Here is a 19,397-nt window from a genome sequence, read left to right on the forward strand (position 1 = left end):
CTTTGACATTTCAGAAAAACAATTCTATTACCATTTTCGTATTAAATTTATTGTATTTGTATATGAAAATAATCAAAATATATTAGTGAACTTCGCTCAGGGATAGTTTATAGTCTGAATGCATATACAATTAATTGACTTAACAACTCTCTTCAACCACCGTATATGCATAAATAGAAATGTTCCACTTTTGAAATTTATTTCTCTTATGATATTTAACGTTCAGTGTTTTTTCTTTTTTAAAGAAAGATTCTTTGAAATGATTGTTTTCAAAATATTTACACAAAAGAAGAGGTTAAAAATATAATTGTTGTTAGTCATTATGAATGCCTTTAATTATGCAATTTAATGTAGTATCTATTTGATAATTTTTTATGAAAATTTGTCATAAATTTAAACATGAATTGCATTAAAAACAGTTTTAAAATTATTTATAAAAAATATAAATTATTTTTTATAAAATCGAACAAACTTTCATAAGTTTTTCAAAACGTTACTTGTGTATCATGTTGAATTGAATAAAGATTTAGAAGAGCTCCATAGACAATGACTTTTTTTTTTTCCTTCAAAAGGACTCAAATGGTCAAATGCTCGTTTGATTTATCCGGTTTTTTTTTTGTATTTCTAAAATAAAAAACATGCATTTCAATTAAATAAACTATAACTACAATTAATTTTGATGCATATTTGCATTATGTTTATTAATGTAAATTTAATTATATTAAAATAAATTTCATTTAACTTAAAAATAAACAATTCCAAAATATTTTAAGGTGAATAATGGGACCAATGCTAGAAGTTTTAGGCAACTCCACATCCTTTTAGATTAAGAGAACCTATTTATTAAATAAATTGTTTAATATTATTCAAAAACACATTTAAGTCTAACAAATTTATTTAAATAAGAACAATAGTGTTTAGTAGCATATATATAAATTTAGAGTCATTAGTGGAAACAACAGTAAATATGTTAATTAATGAGCATTAAAATAATAAAATTTGACGTATTATTTTTACAACAAAATTTTACACTAATAAATTTCTCTCCGTCTCTCTTCACTACATCGCTTATATAAAAAATTATTATATAACTTTAATTAGTGATATTTTTATCTTTAAATTACTCAACTAGGATAAATATTTCATTTGTTATATTTTTATTGTATTTTTTAAATTTTTTATATGAAAAAACATTTTAAAAATAGAACTTCTGCGTACATAGATGAATTAAAATATATTATTTAAAACAAATAAATAAGAATAGAAATAGTATTAGATAACAATTTGGTTCTCTAGTGATTCCAAACCGTGTCTAACAAATAACGGCCGCTGAGTCGCACTATTTTTGTTTATGCATTGAACAAATGTCCAGAAACTTGTTTCTCAACAACTGCAGAATTTGTTTTGGCTGCACCTTGTATAGCGACATCTCTGTCTAGCTATTGGTCAATCGCTTCCACAACGCTAGTTTGGGCCGGAAGTCAAATTCTAGTACATCATCTAAAACTCGAAAAATAAAACCAAAAGAAAAATACAAAGAAAAGGAAAAGGGCAATTTGTATTCATTAATATAGTCTCTGTAACTGCTACTTATATGAACATTCACTTCGTATCACCTTCTCCATTTCGTTTGTTTCTGCCCTCTAATGTCTTGGTTGCCATGTTCAGATAACATTTGGTTCTAAATAATGCTGAAAACATTAGTTTATTTCATTTGACTGAAAATATGGGTATCATGTGGTCAAATTTGGTGGTTTTTCTTGAAGCAAATGACTTTGGTAATTTGTTTGGACGGAACCAAAAAATGAATGAAGGGGAACCAAAAATTAGACACAAGTCTAGATCGACATCATATTTTTACATACGCATGTCATTTGAGTCACCGTTGCGTGTAATAAAAACTTATCTTACCAGTTGTGTAAATGTAAAAATAAGCGCGCGCTATAAAGATTTGAAATCAAATACGTGACATATTTGCATTGTAGTTTCATGATAAGATTTTTTCAGTTTGGTGCTCTGGTTCTCAGACAGTGTTTCCTCAAGGCGGGCAGCCTCAATAGGCATCCCAGCCTTCAAAAAACATGAACTCAAAAGTTCTAATAGTTATGTCATCTGGGGAACAACCAGCTGCCAACATTTTGTAAAAGATATTGCTTCGACCATTCTTCCTTTCATACAATGCCCAATAATAAGAATGGTAAATGTCAACTTATCAGGTTTGCACTTCTCTTTCATTTCGCAACAATTGCATTAGCCTCATCAATGTTACCAGATTTGCAATATCCATCATTGACAGGATTGTAGACAAAACACACGGGAACAATGTCACTCTGTTTCAATAGTCTCAAAAGGTCACGAGCTTCTTGCAGTCTATTGCTCTTGCACAAAGCACTGATAAGAACAGAGAAAGTATATAAGTTCGCAGGGATATTTCTCGCATTCATTTCATGCCATAGGTCCAAGCCATGGTTCACCCAGCCATCTCGGCAATAGCCGTCAATTAGGGAAGTTAAATTAACAACACTAGGAGGATAACCATGCAAGAGCATCTTCTTGTGCATGCCCAGCGCAAAAGCCATGCCACCTGCCTTAACAAAAGCCATCAACAAGGGCACTAAAGGTAAATGCATTAGGGTTAGTTCCAGATGTAACCATTTCATCCAAAAGAGAGGAAGCCTCTTTCAACTTACCCAATCTGCAATAACCCGAGATTACTGTTGTATAGCTAATGACATTTAAACAAACCTCTTTCAGTAAATCACATGCTCTATCAACCTTGTGAATTCTACATAAACCATGTAATAGAGTATTATACAAAACTACGTCAGGGGAACAGCCAAAACTTCTCATATCAGTGACAAGCTCAAAAGCTTCATTAATTTCTCTAGCTCTGCACAAACCTCGGATTAAAATGTTGAAAGTAAAGGTTTCTATACAAGGGTCTGATCTCATAAGCTCCCTAAATAGATAAATGGCATCATCTAATTTATTAAGTTTTCTCAAGATGTTAAAAAAGTTATAAACAATCGGAGTTACTTGAACCTTATTCCAGTGAGCTTCAACCAGTAATTCCTTTGAAACATCAAGCCTATCGGCCAGTGCAAAAGAACAAACCAAAATCCCAAAAGCCTACTATCATGTAACTGCCCATCGCACCTCATACAATCATATAACAGTTTCGCTGAATTGTGGAGACCTGCTTCGCAAGGGGACCTCAAGCATATTATAAGTCCAGAATGAATGAGGCACATTCAACCTTTCGCTAGTGAACTGAGAGAACTTGAAACCCAAGCTCGGATTGTTAAGCCTTTTAACCACCTCCAACACAAGTGAAGGGGTCAAGTGCTTATGGAAATAGCCCAAAAATCTATCATCCAAAGGGTTAGGGCAAAGAAAGAAAGTAGAAACAATCTTGACAAACCAGGAATCAGGAGTTATGAGTAACCCTTTGTCAGAAGCTCTTACCTGAGTAAGTGTATGGTAGTGAGAAGCTCGAATAGTGGTGAATAATGAGAAAATCATCTGCTTGGGCACACCACATGGAAATTTAAACATGACCCACTTCAAAATCAAAAGCCCTTTCACCCAAAGTCATGCTATTTAAGTTGTAACCACCGGTAACCCAGTCTAGGACACAAATTAAATTTGGGTTAGTGTTTTTTTTTAAAACAAACATTTTTAAACATATTTAAATGTAGATGAAAAAGGGAAAGAGATTTAAAAAATTTCATTGTACAAATATGGTAATAAATTCAGACTTAAGGATAAAGAAAAAATATATTTTTTTGAAAGCTTTGTAATGTTTAATATAATTTTGTTAAAAGATTATTTCAAATGCAAAATAAGTTTTCTAAAATTAAGTTCATAAATAATACATTAATTATTTTCATTTTTAAATTTTGAAATTATTTAAAATATCAATTATATTTATTAATTATGCAAGATTTTATTTAAATAATATCAAGTGATTTCTCATCTGAACTAACTTTCCTTAGTGTTTTAATTTTTTTTTAAAAAATGAAATACAAAGTTATATTATTTAGCCTTAGTATATTTAGTCTTGAATTTTTTTGAGTAGATAAATTATTTTAATTCTTAAAATTATTAATATTAGTTGATTTAATTTTGAAATTTAAAAAAGTATTTTAATTTTTAATGTTTGAAAAATAATTTATTTTTATGTTTTTTTATTAAAAATAAATGTTATGTTGTAAAGTCGATAATTAAAATGAGATTTTTATAAAATAAAAAAAATGAAATGATTGACTTTTACGATTTAAGAGATTAAAACAAATATCTATTCTATTATGGGGCTTTGAAATTTAATCTTTTGACTGTTTTGATTCTATCTGTGTGCTTTTTATTTATTTATTTTAGGTCTTTTAAAGTTTAAACATTACAAAAAGAAAATTTCTATTTTTCTATTGCAAATAAATATGGTACAAATTTTAAAAAATAAAATAAATATTATATTTTTAAATATAGAACATACTTATACCTGCTGTTCTATATAATTTGTTTAGAAAAAAAGTGATTATTAGAAGGTATTAAAAAAAAGGTTTATTCTATTTACATGGTCTGTTCTTTTATGAATTAAAAGAAAAAAAAGTACTATTTATGTGACCCAGTTAATATTTTCTTTGCTCGTGAGAGATACAAATCTTTCATTAATTGAGACTAAAAGATGCAATTCCTATATTCCCCTTTGTTATTATTTTGTTAGGAAAATAATTTAAAACACATTATAATAAAAAAATATTTTTTATATATACTATAATAAAAAAATCTAAAACAAATAATAATAATAATATTTTAAATATTTAATTATATTATATTTTTTTAAATTAAATAGAAAAGCTCCAAATCAAAACATCTCACTAAAAAAATATAAAAGAATACGTAATTTTTTTTTAATTTTTTCATTAATTTGAATATTTTTTATTTATCTGGACAATACATCATTTTTTATTCTATTTTTATTTTATTTATTTCGGTCTTATTTCATATCTACATCCAAAGAAGACACGAGTTAGATTATCAAGATCACCATATGTACTCATATATACGTGTACCTATTGAAATCCATGCATGTATGACAAGCAGCGTTTGTACAATTGTCATTTGACGTTGACCAATATCAAACTCGTTAGATATTTATTAGATAACCTTTTTTTACAAGTTTTTTTTTATAAAACACTTAACATCGTTTTTGTTTTTGTTGGGAGAACTTAAGATAAACTCTACTACAAGTCATTTAGAAATAAGTAACTATTACATCATTTGTTTTAAGATTAAAGTTATCAATACAAAATATTAAAAAATATTTGAATTTTGTTAAGCTTGCTTAAAGAGTAGTGAGTAGTGACAATCAATCATGAGTTAAAGAAAATATCGATATATTTTAGGCGAAAAAAAAAGTCAGGTTAGTCAACATTTATTAGCAAAATGTAATTTTTAAAAACACAATTTTTTCTAGAGATATTTTTATTTGAATTTAAAATATTTACAATATAATAAAATTTCTTTTAAAAAATTTGTGCGCACAACTAAAATATAAAATTTTATTTAAGAAATTAAATACATATCATGACTTTATTTTAATTAAAGGACAACAAAATTATAAAATATGTCAACGTCAGTCTTTAGATTGATTTTAAACGACCTTCGAACAATTTTTTTATTAAAAAGAATACTTACAAGCATGAAAAGAATGATTTGCGACGATGACCCATAGGCATCGTCATCTACATAAGCAGCGAATCAATAGCAATCGAAAACCCACAGTTGTGGAGTGAGACTGAGACTGAGATGAAGCGCTTGTCATTGCTCATTTTGTTCTTCTGCGTCGCCACCGTAGCAGCTTCCATCTTCGATGACTCCAACCCTATCCGTTTGGTGTCGGACTTGGAATCGCATTTCCTCCACGTGATCGGACAAAGCCGCCACGCGCTCTCCTTCGCACGCTTCGCTTGCAAGTACGGCAAGCGCTACCACTCCGACGACGAGATCAAGCACCGATTTCAGATCTTCTCCGATAATCTCCTACTCATCAGATCCATCAACAAGAAGCCACTCACTTACACTCTCGCCGTTAATCGTATGCGAGCCCTCGCTCTTCCATTCTCTTTCCTTTTTTCACTTTAAGGTTTTAATATTCTAATGTGGATTCGCGTTTCAGATTTCGCTGACTGGACTTGGGAGGAGTTCACCAGACACAGACTCGGCGCGGCTCAAAATTGCTCTGCCACCCGTAAAGGTAGCCACAAGCTTACCGATGCTGTTCTTCCTCAGGAGGTTTGTCACCAACTGTAACTGTTGCTGCTTTTTTCATTGCTCCATGCTGTGCAATAAATGAACGAATCAATCATATGAATTTCACTTTTGTCAACCAAATATAATAGTACTATATTCAACCTTTCAGTGCATTTATTATGACTTATTCATCCAGTTAGTTCCAAACATGAACGTTTTGAATTGAATGTTCACTGTTCTGTTCCGCATTTATTGGGAACTAGGACACGGGGGTTGTGAGGGGAATAAGTTGGTTCTATGTGGTGTGAATATCTGATCATGTAACTGAACAGACACAGGATCTGTGCATAGAAGGATAATTTAACTAACAAAACGCGCGCGCGCATATAATTGCATACATTATAGGCGTCAATAATTTTAATTTTATTAAAACTTTGCTTCAGTCCTAATTTTTTGAAAAAGTTATTCATATTAGACCCATTAGTGATTTAGTGAGAAAGGAAATGTAGACCATGATAGGACTAACGTGAATAATGTTCTTCAAAGTCAAGACTGAAATGACGTTTTGGTAATGTTAGGGATTGAAATAACTGATCCGTTAATATCAGAGACTCAAGTGTGAGAGTTTATTTTTTTATATCCCTTTCCCTAATCCTTGTTAGAATGTAACTGGGCCATTGTCCTTGTTTGTTTGTGGAAAAAAAAAATAATTGCCCTCTGAGGAGCCTTGTATGTATGAATTTGTCAGAAAGACTGGAGGAAAGAAGGTATAGTCAGCGAAGTTAAGGATCAAGGGCACTGTGGATCTTGCTGGTCATTCAGGTTTCTTTTCTAGCCCCAAGAAATGTTTGGAATGAATAAAGCATTCTTCTTTGTATTGCTTCTTACAGTAACAATTGTCATCTGCAGCACAACTGGAGCATTGGAGGCAGCGTACGCGCAAGCTTTTGGAAAGAATATCTCTCTCTCTGAGCAGCAGTTAGTGGATTGTGCTGGTGCTTTCAATAACTTTGGTTGTAATGGTGGGTTGCCGTCCCAAGCCTTTGAATACATTAAATACAATGGTGGCCTTGAGACAGAGGATGCATATCCATATACTGGAAAAGATGGTGTCTGCAAATTTGCTGGTGAAAACGTTGCTGCTCAAGTCATTGACTCTGTCAACATTACCTTGGTAATAAACGGATAGATAGTTTTCTGCTTGATTATGTGGATAATTGTAACATTGCCGTTGACTCTGGAGCTTGGCAGAATCAGATTATTCATACCTCAACTACATCTATATGAGATTTCTAAAATTTTTAATTTTGTATCGGGCGTAGGGTTCTGAGGATGAATTGAAACATGCAGTTGCTTTTGTTCGGCCAGTTAGTGTGGCATTTGAGGTGGTGAGTGGCTTCCAATTCTACAAGAAAGGAGTGTACACTAGTAACACTTGTGGCAGCAAGCCCATGGTGAGTATTCTGCTAGAGAATATCTGATCCTTCTCAATCTAGTGTTCAATGATATTTTCGGTATCTCGACCATAGTGGCTGTTTTCAGTGCATGTTTATGACTGTTAGCATCAAGAATTCTAAATATTTGCCTCTTGACGAGATCTGTTATACAAGTATTATGCTATGTGTGTTGGTAATTCTAAACTAGTGCTAGGGGCCTAAGACAGTCATTCATGGGACCTTAACAAAATTTGAATTTGCGTATCAGGATGTGAATCATGCTGTTCTTGCTGTTGGGTATGGAGTTGAAGATGGTATTCCATACTGGCTCATTAAAAATTCATGGGGAAATGACTGGGGTGACAATGGCTACTTCAAGATGGAATTGGGGAAGAATATGTGCGGTAAGCATCCGCGGGACCTTAATTCTTGGGAACTAATTGATTAGTTTGTATGCATTTCAAAAGTTTCAAAGGGAACTTTTTCCATGTTAATGAGGGATAATTTTTTTTTTTCAATTAGAAAATTTATCTTGTCGAAAATTTGTGTTTGATGATTTTTTACTTGGTTAAATCCTTATCTGTTACAATGGAGTATAGATCACTACTTTTTTTGAAGCATTATTCTTCCTCTCTTCGTCTGACATACTTACTTTTCACTTGTTTTCTGTTCTTTATACCTGTAATTATTCTCAGAAGAGCTATTAAATCTTGGAAGATTTTCACATTATTAAATTCAGTTTTATAACAAAATAATACGTCTCAGGCTACCAATTTTATCCAAAATTTTCAACAGAAGTAACCTCACCCAATTGTTCCTTTCTGTCTTGATGAGTGACGTAGTGGGGCGAAGGCTTTTAGATTGTGTTACTGAGGAGCAGTTAAAAAAATTTCGAGCCCTTAATGTATTCGTGAACATTTGGCCTTGCTAGAAAGTTTTAGTTATGAATTTATAAAGCTGAGATTAGTCATTTTCCTTTATTGGTTTTTGCTAATCCCATTGGTGTAATTTCAGGTGTTGCAACTTGTGCGTCTTATCCTATTCTGGTTTAAATTGTACGAGATGTGGTGCCCGACAGGATGCGCTTGTACCTTCCACCTTGCACGTCATGCTTTCGTGTTGCCGTCTTAGAAGGTGAAATGTTGTAATGTGATAGATAATTGCAAGTAGATGTCGATGTTATCTGTAAAATAAGTTTGGACTAGGGATGCCCCATCCTCATTGATGCCGAACCACTTTACAAAATCAGTGTAAATCGTGTGTCGCATAGAGTGTTAGAGAATATAAACTCTTCAGCAATTTAAACATACAGTGTGCGGGGTGCAAACCTGTGAACACGAAGTTATCTTCTGTACCGATGAAATAAACTTTGCTTGGTTACTTCATGTCGACGTTACTATTTTTATGCTTATACAATTTAGTACTGGCCACATCAAAGTTGGTCCTAAGATGCCGCTATTTTTGGAGAGATACAGAATTACTTGAAAATGAAAGAGTGACCATTTCGTGAAACGTTAAATTCCCTTGCATAGTTGGATTTTAATTCCATGTTAAACAGACGGCCCCTGCTGAGAATGGGCTGATTCCTGAGCGTTATGGATTATCATGACAAGCGATCCCACGAGCCACCCACGTGCCTCGGAAAAAATTAAATAAAGTTTGTCGTATACTCAGGATCATAAATAAAAATTTATATATAATCACTTTTTATTAAGAATTACATAATATTATAAAATCTAATACATCTATAATATTATATACTGTAATTTTTAATATAGTTTATTATTCATGAATTTCTTATGATGCATTTTTAGGGGGAAAAAATAAAATTAATACTGTTCTCTACCCTTGGCGGCAACAATGGCAAGTTCTTCGGCTCACTAACACCTAGACACTTTTAAGGCACGAAATTGGAGACTTTTTATCTAAACTGATTTGTAATGTATAAAGCAAACATAAGACCTTTTAAATTGAAAAAAAAAAAAAGGAAATACAAAATTAATGCAAAATCGAATTCCTGTAAAAAGAAGAATTTAAAACCAGCGGTTTGTCAATTGACAAGCTGAACTTCAAGTGTGAAATTTCATTCAACAAGACAAATCTTTTCTCATTGCTTTTAGTGATATCCGGCAAGCTTTAAGCTTGTTCACAACCAGGTAAACATTATCTACATTTGTGTTATGATCAGAATTGTGAATCATAACACCTGCCACTCCAGGTACTACCAAACACAGAGATCTGAAAGGCCATAAAATCAAATAAGCAATAAAATCAACTCAATCTGCATTCTAAAGAAATTTAGGAAAACAAGGCCAAAAGTTTAAATTTAGTTGAAAAACCAGCTCAGAGAAAAGTAACAAGAGGAGGTCTTACTTCCTGGAAGTTCCCAAATAAGAAAAGCAGAATCTTCGAGGGATTGGCAATTCAAATTCCTTTGTTGATAATCTCTAGAAAATAGTGACACACCCTGTTGAATGTTTCCTCAAATGAAAACAGCAGAAGGCAGTGTCCAAGTCAGAACATTGATTAGTAGTAGCACTTTAATAAACAGAAATAAACTTATCTGCATTTCTACTTTCATGATAAGTTTTACTCAGTTAAGTGCCTTGATTTTCAAAAAGGGTTTCCTTAATGCGCGCAGCCTCACTAGGCATCCCAGCCTTCAAAAGACAGGAACTTAATGTTCTAATAGTGATTTCATCTGGGGAACAACCAGCTCCCAACATCTTGTAAAAGATACCAATTGCTTCGACCATTCTTCCTTTCATACAATGCCCAATAATAAGAATGGTAAATGTCAACTTATCAAGCTTGCATTTCTCTTCCATTTCTACTACAATAGCATTAGCCTCATCAATGTTCCCGGATTTGCAGTATCCGTCAATGACAGGATTGTAGACAAAAGACTTTGGAACAATGTTACTCTGCTTCAATAGTCTCAAAAGGTCACGAGCTTCTTGCAGTCTATTACTCTTGCACAAAGCACTGATAAGAACAGAGAAAGTATACAAGCTTGCAGGGATATTTCTTGCATTCATTTCATGCCATAGATCTAAGCCATGGTTCACCAATCCAACTCGGCAATAGCCATCTATTAGGGAAGTTAAAGTAACAACATTTGGAGAACAGCCATACAAGAGCATCTTCTTGTGCATGCCCAGTGCAGAAGCCATGTCACCTGCCTTAACAAAGCCATCAACAAGGGCACTAAAGGTAAATGCATTAGGCTTGGTTCCCGATCTAACCATTTCATCAAAGAGAGAGGAGGCCTCCTTCATCTTATACAATCTGCAATAACCTGATATCACTGTTGTATAGCTTACAACATTGGGGGCAAACTCACACTTTAAACAAACGACTTTTAGCAAATCGTGTGCTCTATCAATCTCATCAATTCTACATAAACCATGTAATAGAGTGTTATACGTAACTATATCCGGGAAACAACCAAAACTTCTCATATCACTGAAAAGCTCAAAAGCTTCATTAATTTCTCCAGCTCTGCACAAACCATCAATTAAAATGTTGAAAGTTAAGGTTTCTAGAGGAGAGTGTGATCTCATAAGCTCCCTAAATAAACAAATGGCATAATCTAATTGATTAAGTTTTATCAAGATGTTAAAAAAGTTATTATAAACAATCACATTTACTTGAACCTTATTGCATTGAGCTTGAGCAAGTAATTCCCTTGAAACATCAAGCCTATGAGCCAGTGCAAAAGAACAAACCAAAAATCCCAAAAGCTTACTGTCAGGTAATTTCCCATCACACCTCATACTATCATATAACAATTTTGCTGAATTGTGGAGACCTGCTTGACAAAATGACCTCAAAAGCATATTATAAGTCCAGAATGAAGTAGGCACATTCAACCTTTCCCTAGTTAACTGAAAGAACTTGAAACCCAAGTTGGGATTGTTAAGCCTTTTGACAACCTCTAACACAAGAGAAGGAGTCAAGTGCTTGCGAAAATAACCCAAAATGATATCATCCAAAGAGCTAGAACGAAGAAATAGAGTAGAAACAACCTTCACAAACCAAGGATCAGGTGTTATGAGTAACCCTTTGTTAGAAGTTCTTACCTGAGTAAGAGCACGGTAATGGAATGCTCGAAAAGTGGTCAAGAATGAGAAAGTTATGTGCTTGGAACGCCATATGGAAAGCATGACCCTTTTCTGAGATTAGTGGAAAGTGCTGTGTGAAGAAGAGATTCATGAACTTTGGCCTTAGGCATGAAGCCAAATTGATGGTTGGTCAGAACCGGGAGTATATGTTTCTCAAAATCAAAACCCTTTCACCCTAAATTTAGAAAAGATGCCATCTTTAATGTTGTCTAGTGAAATTCCCAAGTGAAAATAACGATTCGCAAGGAAAGGATTGGATGCTGTGTGTATAGTTGCTGCGTTTGATGGAGATACTGGGAAATGGAGTTCTACGGGTAATATTAAATTGACAGAGAAATAGAGTTTGGTTATTTTTCTTCTGTCACGTTTTATTTCCCATCTAAATATGTTAGATAAATTTTGTGGCATCGTAAAAAGTTTTTAGGATATTTTCAGCTAACAATTCTTAATATTTAAATATATGTTTAAGTGTTAATATTATTTAATAATAAATTATATATCATAATATATTTTTTATAATTTATTATATTTTTTTATTGATATAAATTTTTAGTATAGTACTCCAAAAAAAATTTTGAAGTACCACAACGCAAATCAATATGTTATTGGTATTTCTAACATAATCATAATCAATTGAAATTTAATGTTGACAATAATAATAATAATAATGATAATCATAACTTATTTATAGATGAGGTTGGTTAAATGAAGTTTTATCAACAATCAAATTTTAGTAAAATCCTTTAGAGCAAGGTTCGGATTCAATGATTTTCTTTCTAAGTTTTCTTATTCAAAGAATATGGTATTAACTTGTAAGCTGATTCTTCCAAGGGACAAATTTTTCATAATTTTTTTATACGGAAACAGATCTACTGTACGTATAATTTCTAATGGTTTGTTTGATTGCAACTTAATGATACAAATGGTCATCATCAACTTCTTAATGTATAGTATGTTTAATTCCTTTTGGTATATTTCTTTAGTACATGGCTGGAAAATAATGTTCAATTCTGCAGGACTATTATGCTAGCAGAAGCAGCACGTGTGGAATCACTAGTCTTGACGAGGAGATGAAACTGAAGTAATCTGCCATCCCATGTTTGATATTATAAGTATATGGAATTTTTTGCACTAACATGGTATACAAATTATACAAAAACCTTAGGCTAAGTCCCCCTTTACACAAAAGTCTCCACTTTACTCATTGATTGTCCCCGTTTTGAATGTCCCTTGGTTATACCTACTGTCCTGTTTGGGATGGCCCTCTTTGGATGTAACAGCATTGGTGAGTTCTATGCTGATTATGCTCACTTTGTCTTTTTGATATGGTCATCCTCTAATCCCAATATTACGGTGAAAGGATAATATGCTTCCAGCACGAAGATGAAACAAAGAGAATATATTTGATCGATAATATAATACACATGTATTCTGAATTTATGTACTGTTCGGATTCTATTATTATACCCATTAATTTTTAAATGCACCGTTTTTACAATTACAAGACCTCTTCTTTTATTCAATCAGCGGTAGGAGTAATGGTAGCAGAGAAGTATCTCTTTTATTCACCAACTCTTATCTTATTTTCATATGGTAATCTTTTTTATGTCTTCTCAAAATTACATGTCATGTTTATTCCAATGACTTATCACCTACTTCTATCTTAGTTTGACCTTGCCCATTCTTAAAATTTCAAATGAAATGTCAGATATCCATGCTTTGGCTTGATGATCTGTTACTTGTGCATCATCCTTTTGGTAAAAATTTCTGATTAGTAATCATGTAATCTAGCAGTGTTATTTTTATCTTGCTATTTCATTTCCCATTTCCCCTCTAAATGAATTTAGAGTATACACTAAATTTTATGTATTAAATTGAGATTATAATATAGTAAGTATGAAAGATCGTTCAACTCCACCTTCTCAAACTTGAATTGAGGATCCTCACTCCAAATTTTATACTGCAGATGAATCAAGTGCATCTGGTCTTTGATTGCGGAGAGGAACTAAGAAATCCAGCATGTTTGCGTAATCATAGGTCAACTAAGTACATTTCTATAGGAGTATGGAGCATGCAGGCTGTAAAGGCATTGTTCATAATTGATGCATGAACCAAGTACATTTCTATAGCTGTTCTGAACTCATTTTGGCCATTTTCTTTTTCTTTTATTTTTTAACATGTGTTGTGTTGATAACTCACCTTATTTATGGTTCACGACGAATACTTATATTTTAGATTTATTACAAAAGCTTTAACTGTTTATAATATGTTTTCTTTTAATGTTTTTTTTTTCAGTTTTGACCAACTAGTATTATAAAGATGTTATTCACTAAAATTTTATCACTCAATTGAAAATTTAACATATTTTAAACCTCAATTATAAATAATAAAATTATAATTGTAGGTATAAGATGGGTTAAGAACTATATTACCAACTTTGCATCAATATTTGTAATTTTTTATGAATACATCCAAATGTAAAATTTTTAAGAGTAACGTTGTCTTTATAATACTTTTTAATGAAAATTTATTATTAATCATTCATTCCAAAGGTAAACCATCTTATCTATTATTAAAATAATCTTTATAAATATGTACTAAATCCCACTCAAACTCTTTGTGTAACGAGTCCAAACCAAAGCATAAAAAAGAGAATGTTTGATTAAGAATTTCTGTGAGGAGATATGGGCCGAAGTTGGGTAAAAGCCCAGAGAAAATGTGGGACCAGAAAATGTTGGGCCTTGCCGCCATGAGCACTGAGCAGATAACAGTCAACGTCAAACTATCATCAGCGTCAGATAACAGACAAAGATGTTATTGCAGGCCTTATCTGGATTGAATTTTAAGACACGTGGCTCCATCACCTGTTCCTCTGTGACACGTGCCTTAATCCTTATGTTTATAGTCTACGGACAATTCTCGCCGGCCACTCCCTGTCAGCAACGTGCCACCCTCCTCGTTGTTGATGTTTTTCCATTATAAATATAAAAATTAATCACAATATAATTACTCCATTCCACACCCCCGCATAGATTAATCTATAAAATTTGTACATTTCAAGTATATGATAAATATGGTGGTGTTAATATTAACTTTATGAAAGTGATAATTTTTATTAAAATATTTTTTATATAATAAATTATTACTTTTTTTAATAAAATTTTAGTACTATTATGTTAAATTTTAAAGAACAAACTAAAACAGAACTTCCTTTTATAAACTTTTGTTTTCGTCTTCCATCTATAACATTATTTTCTTTTGAAAAAATGTTATAAAATAATTAATGATAAAAATAAACAGTTAAAATTGTTTACATTTTCAAAATTAAAATGGCTTATTTTTAATGAATTATTATAAATACCGGGTGTAAGAAGAAATACAACTTTTGTTTGAATGAGTTGTTTTCCTATCATTTAAATTAGACGAAATGTATTGATTTCATGGGGAAGCCAATTAAAATCAGTGAGTAGGGGTCAAATGGCTTAAGAGAATATATTCTATAATTATTCATCATTAATTAAACATTTAAGAAAAAAAGGTAAAGTAGAGGAAGGAATAAACAAGAAATGGTGGGTGAGAAGTGTGGGATCCACTTGATCCATTTCGAAGATCATATCTAATCCCTAATCAAACGGTCCAGAGTGAGCACTTTCTCGGTCCTCCCTAGAAACATCCATTTTCAAAAAGAAACAGCGAAAATTGAGCACACGTTATTATTTTCCAAACAGATAATCTCCTGTCTTTAAAACAGTAATATCAATACAAAAAAAAAATATTAGTTAAATAATATTCAATATAATTTTAAATAATTTAAAACAAAACAAATTATTTTCTATATAGTCTGAAGAGACCGGTTATCATTATTCATTGAATAAATATTATATTATTTAATTCAATAAGGATAAGATGTGACCTTCCTTCTGCTTTATTCTTTATTTATTTTCTAAGACAATAGTTATAAGATTAATGAACACTTTTGATTAAAGAATTGATTTATCAATCACTGTTCACTTTGTGCGTGATCGGCAATGGCGAAAAAAATCTGATACCCATGTGCACCACACCATACCACATATTTATACCCCCCAACTCATCCCACACTTCTCTGTTGTTCCGTCTTTCATTTCATTTCACACTGTACTATTCTTCTCTCACTGCCATCAGAACGATGCCGTTTGCTCTTGAAACCAATGGAGGAGTTCCCATCCGAAGGTCCACCTTCGCTCACTGCGTCTCGATCTGCGATCGGGATTTTCCGGCGGATGATTCTGACTCCAGTGGCTCCTCCTCCATCGGAAGGAACAGTACCTCGTCGGAAGATTCCTCCGACCGGGAAGACTCCGGCGAAGTTGAGGTTCAGAGCTCCTTCAAAGGCCCTTTGGATACCATAAACGATCTAGAGGAGGATTTGCCCGTCAAGTGAGTTTTTCTTTACTGGGTTTTCTTCAAGCTTCAAACTTTTCGTCTTGGTAGTAATTTATCGTGGATTTGGGTATTAGGTTCTGTTGTTCGTTTTCTGTACCTCCTTGGAAGTTGCAAGTGAGGAGCACAGAACATGTTTTTCTTTTAGCGGATTTAGAAATTTACTGTTTTACCCCTGTGGAGCTCAATCTGGCACAAGTTGTGGACATGGCAACCGATTATTCGCTTCGCTGTTTGTTCAATCAAGTAAATTGTGGTGGTTATGTTAAGTGTTAGTGTAACCACTATTGGAAGGAGCATTTAGGTTATGGCTCTGTGGCTATGTAAGAAAAATTCCTTACAGCTGGATACCATTTTCTTTCGCTTAAGATAATCCATTAATTAATTTCGTGATCTACTTTTTTAGTTGGGGTTAAGTGGTTTACAGAATATATCTAGTTCCAGACGTTTACCTAAAGGGGTACTGTAATTGATGGGCATGATGGTTCTCCACCGTCAAAAGATTAGTGAGTTGAGAATTTGAGATAAAGCATCTTTCAATATTGTTCGTGGATTAGGGAGAGAGAAAAGAAGTCATACTTCGTGTATAACTATTATAGTGCATCATTATCTCTAATCTAGCTGTAGGGTGGGCTTATTTCTTTAAGAAGACCAAAAATAAACAACATAATGATGCATTAGTAGATTAGATCATGAAATTTCAACATAATATATTGGCTTAGCAAATGGGTGGACTCCATGAATTTAGATTGAAATAAAATAGATGGATAAAAATAAACTATTAATACTTTTAGATATTATTAAAAAAATTACATTTAACCCATTCATTACCTATTTTGATAAATAGGATGGATGGATATCCGACTTCTCTATTTAAAATCATATTTTGTTTACTGAATAACTATTTTCTTTCATAAATTAAGGTTTCTAAATAGATGCATTTAAAGTTTCCTTGATCAAAAGATATCCGATTCTTCCGAATTTTACTCCTCTGAAATAGATGCATCTCAACATTTCTTTGAAAACATTTCATTCCTCACCTTCGTAGCTCTCTAATAAAGGCATCTAAACTCCGCCCATGTTCAAATGCATTTCATTCTTTGCAGCTTGTGGGGATACACAATTAATATTTTGGTTGGTTCATTAACTATCCGTTTACAGAGTCTAAAACTAATACAATCCATTAATCTATTATATTATAGTTGGATTTTGATATGATGGATGGGGGATATAGATAATGGATTAAAGGATCCAATTGCTGCCCTTAGAGAGATTTCTTAAAGTTGTATATATTGGGTCAAATTAAGTAGTGACATGTTCTAGGTGTTAAAAGTTCTTAGTTATTACTAGGAAAATTATTGTTGTCCAAATAGCTATGCAAAGCGATGAATAAAGTGTAACCTTAATTTGATCTTTCTTTTAGCTATTTGTTTCATATCAAGTTAAGAGTTTTTTTTGTCAAGATTTAGGTTATTTATATGCATGGAAGTGAAAAAGAAATAAAATAGAAAACCATGTGATAGGACATTTAAACTAAACAGGAGTAGCTTTTTATTGCTTGCATATATATGTCCCGAGCAAGAATGGTTGTATTTTACTAACTGTAGGAATAGCAAAAGGAGTAGTTCACAGTTGAATTTGCCCCTATAAACGGCACTACACATGCTCCTGTCGTGGTTGCAACTTTAGCCATTGTCTTCTACTCAAAGCCAGAACATTTTGATTCAATAATTGAAGATGGCCAAATTACTGAGCACTGGATATGTTATAGTGGTTAGGTGATGTGAAATTTTTTTGATTTTAGATTTAGACAGTTTTATTAACTAGTGTAATTTTGTTTGCGTATTTCAGGAAAGGAATATCCAAGTTTTATAGTGGCAAATCAAAGTCCTTCACAAGCTTAGCAGATGCTGCAGCTGCAACTTGCATGGAAGACATAGTAAAGCCTGAGGATCCTTATGCCAAAAAACGCAAAAATTTACTAGCTCGCAACATTTTAATTGAGAGGAGTCACAGTTGCTCAGATAATGTTGGTGGAATATCGAAGCGACCCGCGAACATAAGTCGAGGAGCATCTTGTCTTGTTTTGAGCAGCAGTGGCAGCAGTGAAGAGGGGAGAAACTCCACTTCAATATCTCCTCCTTGCCCTCTTCCTCCTCTTCATCCTCATCCTACTAGGTCATCAAATAGGTCATCTGCAAATGCATCACTGCCTCAACCTTCAACCACGCCGTGGAGGTCATACTCTTGGTCTGATCTGCAGTCTGTAGCTGGTGAGGCTCATGATTTATCTGGCTTGGCAATTTGTAGTGGAAACAAAGGCAACAAAGTACACTGAAATTTTGACTAAAATTTAACCTTTTAGTTGATAGCAAGCGAGTTTAGCTCACATTGGAGTGAATTTGGAATGGCAGAGTACTTTGTGAACTCGTCTTATGTTTTATATGTATTGAACTGACTAAGAGTGTTGTATATTACATCTCATCTTTTGGTTATTTATCACTATGACTCTTGCAAGCCTACTTAAGTTGAGATTAATCACAATTAAAGATAATCTTAGCATTTCATAATTGGATTTGGTTGCAATTGAATTGAAGACCAATCTCAGCTCATATGAAAGAAATGGAATCTAAGGATGATAGAGAATTTGTTTGCGTTATTGCTGAGACATTCTCAATGTGATGAAAATTTCGTACTGTTTAGATATCTTACGCTTCTGTAGGTAGCACGACAACGCCGCTCTAATGCTTTGTTTGACTTTGGAGAGAGAACGAGAACAGAATCTATATATAGGGGAGAGAGAGAGAGATGTCGCTACATTCTTGTAACATTTTTTTTAATGTTTTGTTTTTTTATAAGGTTAAAATAATATAATTTATTTAATAAATTTGTCAATTACAGAGAGTTTATTAAAGATATTAAAAAAATGGGTTATTAGCTTTTTAAAAAAAATAAACATTATACTAGATGACATTTAAAGTAATATGATGCAACAATATAGTTTACAATCTTCTCCTTTTGCCATTTCTTTTTTGATCAGGTGTGGATTTTTTTTCATGTGAATTCATATTTCTTTCTTTTTTTCCTTTTTTGTTTGGTCTCCATTCTAAGATAATAATAATAATAATAATAATAATAATAAATATCTTGGAAAATATATGAT

General features: G+C 32.6%; 4 protein-coding genes across 6 annotated transcripts; 2 read left to right on the top strand and 2 right to left on the bottom strand.

The window, feature by feature from the left end:
* Window positions 1-2,231: 2,231 nt before the first annotated feature.
* On the bottom strand, window positions 2,232-3,522 carry LOC113874728 (pentatricopeptide repeat-containing protein At2g06000-like). The gene is made up of 5 exons (XM_027512941.1): window positions 3,197-3,522; window positions 3,037-3,088; window positions 2,901-2,959; window positions 2,691-2,785; window positions 2,232-2,584 (listed from the first exon to the last, which is right to left on the bottom strand). The coding sequence occupies exons 1-5, from the start codon at window positions 3,520-3,522 to the stop codon at window positions 2,232-2,234; spliced, it is 885 nt and encodes a 294-aa protein (XP_027368742.1).
* A 2,194-nt stretch (window positions 3,523-5,716) lies between these two features.
* On the top strand, window positions 5,717-9,070 carry LOC113846206 (thiol protease aleurain-like). Of its 2 annotated transcripts, none has more exons than XM_027474202.1 (7): window positions 5,717-6,097; window positions 6,179-6,294; window positions 7,001-7,074; window positions 7,162-7,426; window positions 7,575-7,706; window positions 7,957-8,092; window positions 8,703-9,070. In XM_027474202.1, the coding sequence occupies exons 1-7, from the start codon at window positions 5,809-5,811 to the stop codon at window positions 8,738-8,740; spliced, it is 1,050 nt and encodes a 349-aa protein (XP_027330003.1). In that variant the 5' UTR covers window positions 5,717-5,808; the 3' UTR covers window positions 8,741-9,070. The 2 variants fall into 2 exon arrangements, with proteins under 2 accessions (XP_027330003.1, XP_027330004.1); XM_027474203.1 differs by having other exon boundaries at window positions 7,957-8,089; window positions 8,703-8,974.
* A 519-nt stretch (window positions 9,071-9,589) lies between these two features.
* LOC113846205 (pentatricopeptide repeat-containing protein At2g06000-like) lies at window positions 9,590-12,051 on the bottom strand. Of its 2 annotated transcripts, XM_027474201.1 has the most exons (3): window positions 11,345-12,051; window positions 10,062-11,189; window positions 9,662-9,926 (listed from the first exon to the last, which is right to left on the bottom strand). In XM_027474201.1, exons 1-2 carry the CDS (start codon window positions 11,452-11,454, stop codon window positions 10,286-10,288), a joined length of 1,014 nt encoding a protein of 337 aa, XP_027330002.1. In that variant the 5' UTR covers window positions 11,455-12,051; the 3' UTR covers window positions 9,662-9,926; window positions 10,062-10,285. The 2 variants fall into 2 exon arrangements, with proteins under 2 accessions (XP_027330001.1, XP_027330002.1); XM_027474200.1 differs by having other exon boundaries at window positions 9,590-9,926; window positions 10,062-11,925.
* Window positions 12,052-15,678: 3,627 nt separating this feature from the next.
* LOC113847389 lies at window positions 15,679-18,876 on the top strand. Its single transcript, XM_027476474.1, has 2 exons — window positions 15,679-16,231; window positions 18,086-18,876. Exons 1-2 carry the CDS (start codon window positions 15,864-15,866, stop codon window positions 18,570-18,572), a joined length of 855 nt encoding a protein of 284 aa, XP_027332275.1. The 5' UTR covers window positions 15,679-15,863; the 3' UTR covers window positions 18,573-18,876.
* Window positions 18,877-19,397: the final 521 nt, after the last annotated feature.

This window comes from Abrus precatorius, unplaced genomic scaffold (genome assembly GCF_003935025.1).
Source record: "Abrus precatorius isolate BTA unplaced genomic scaffold, Abrus_2018 Scaffold8, whole genome shotgun sequence".
Taxonomy (NCBI): Eukaryota; Viridiplantae; Streptophyta; class Magnoliopsida; order Fabales; family Fabaceae; genus Abrus; species Abrus precatorius.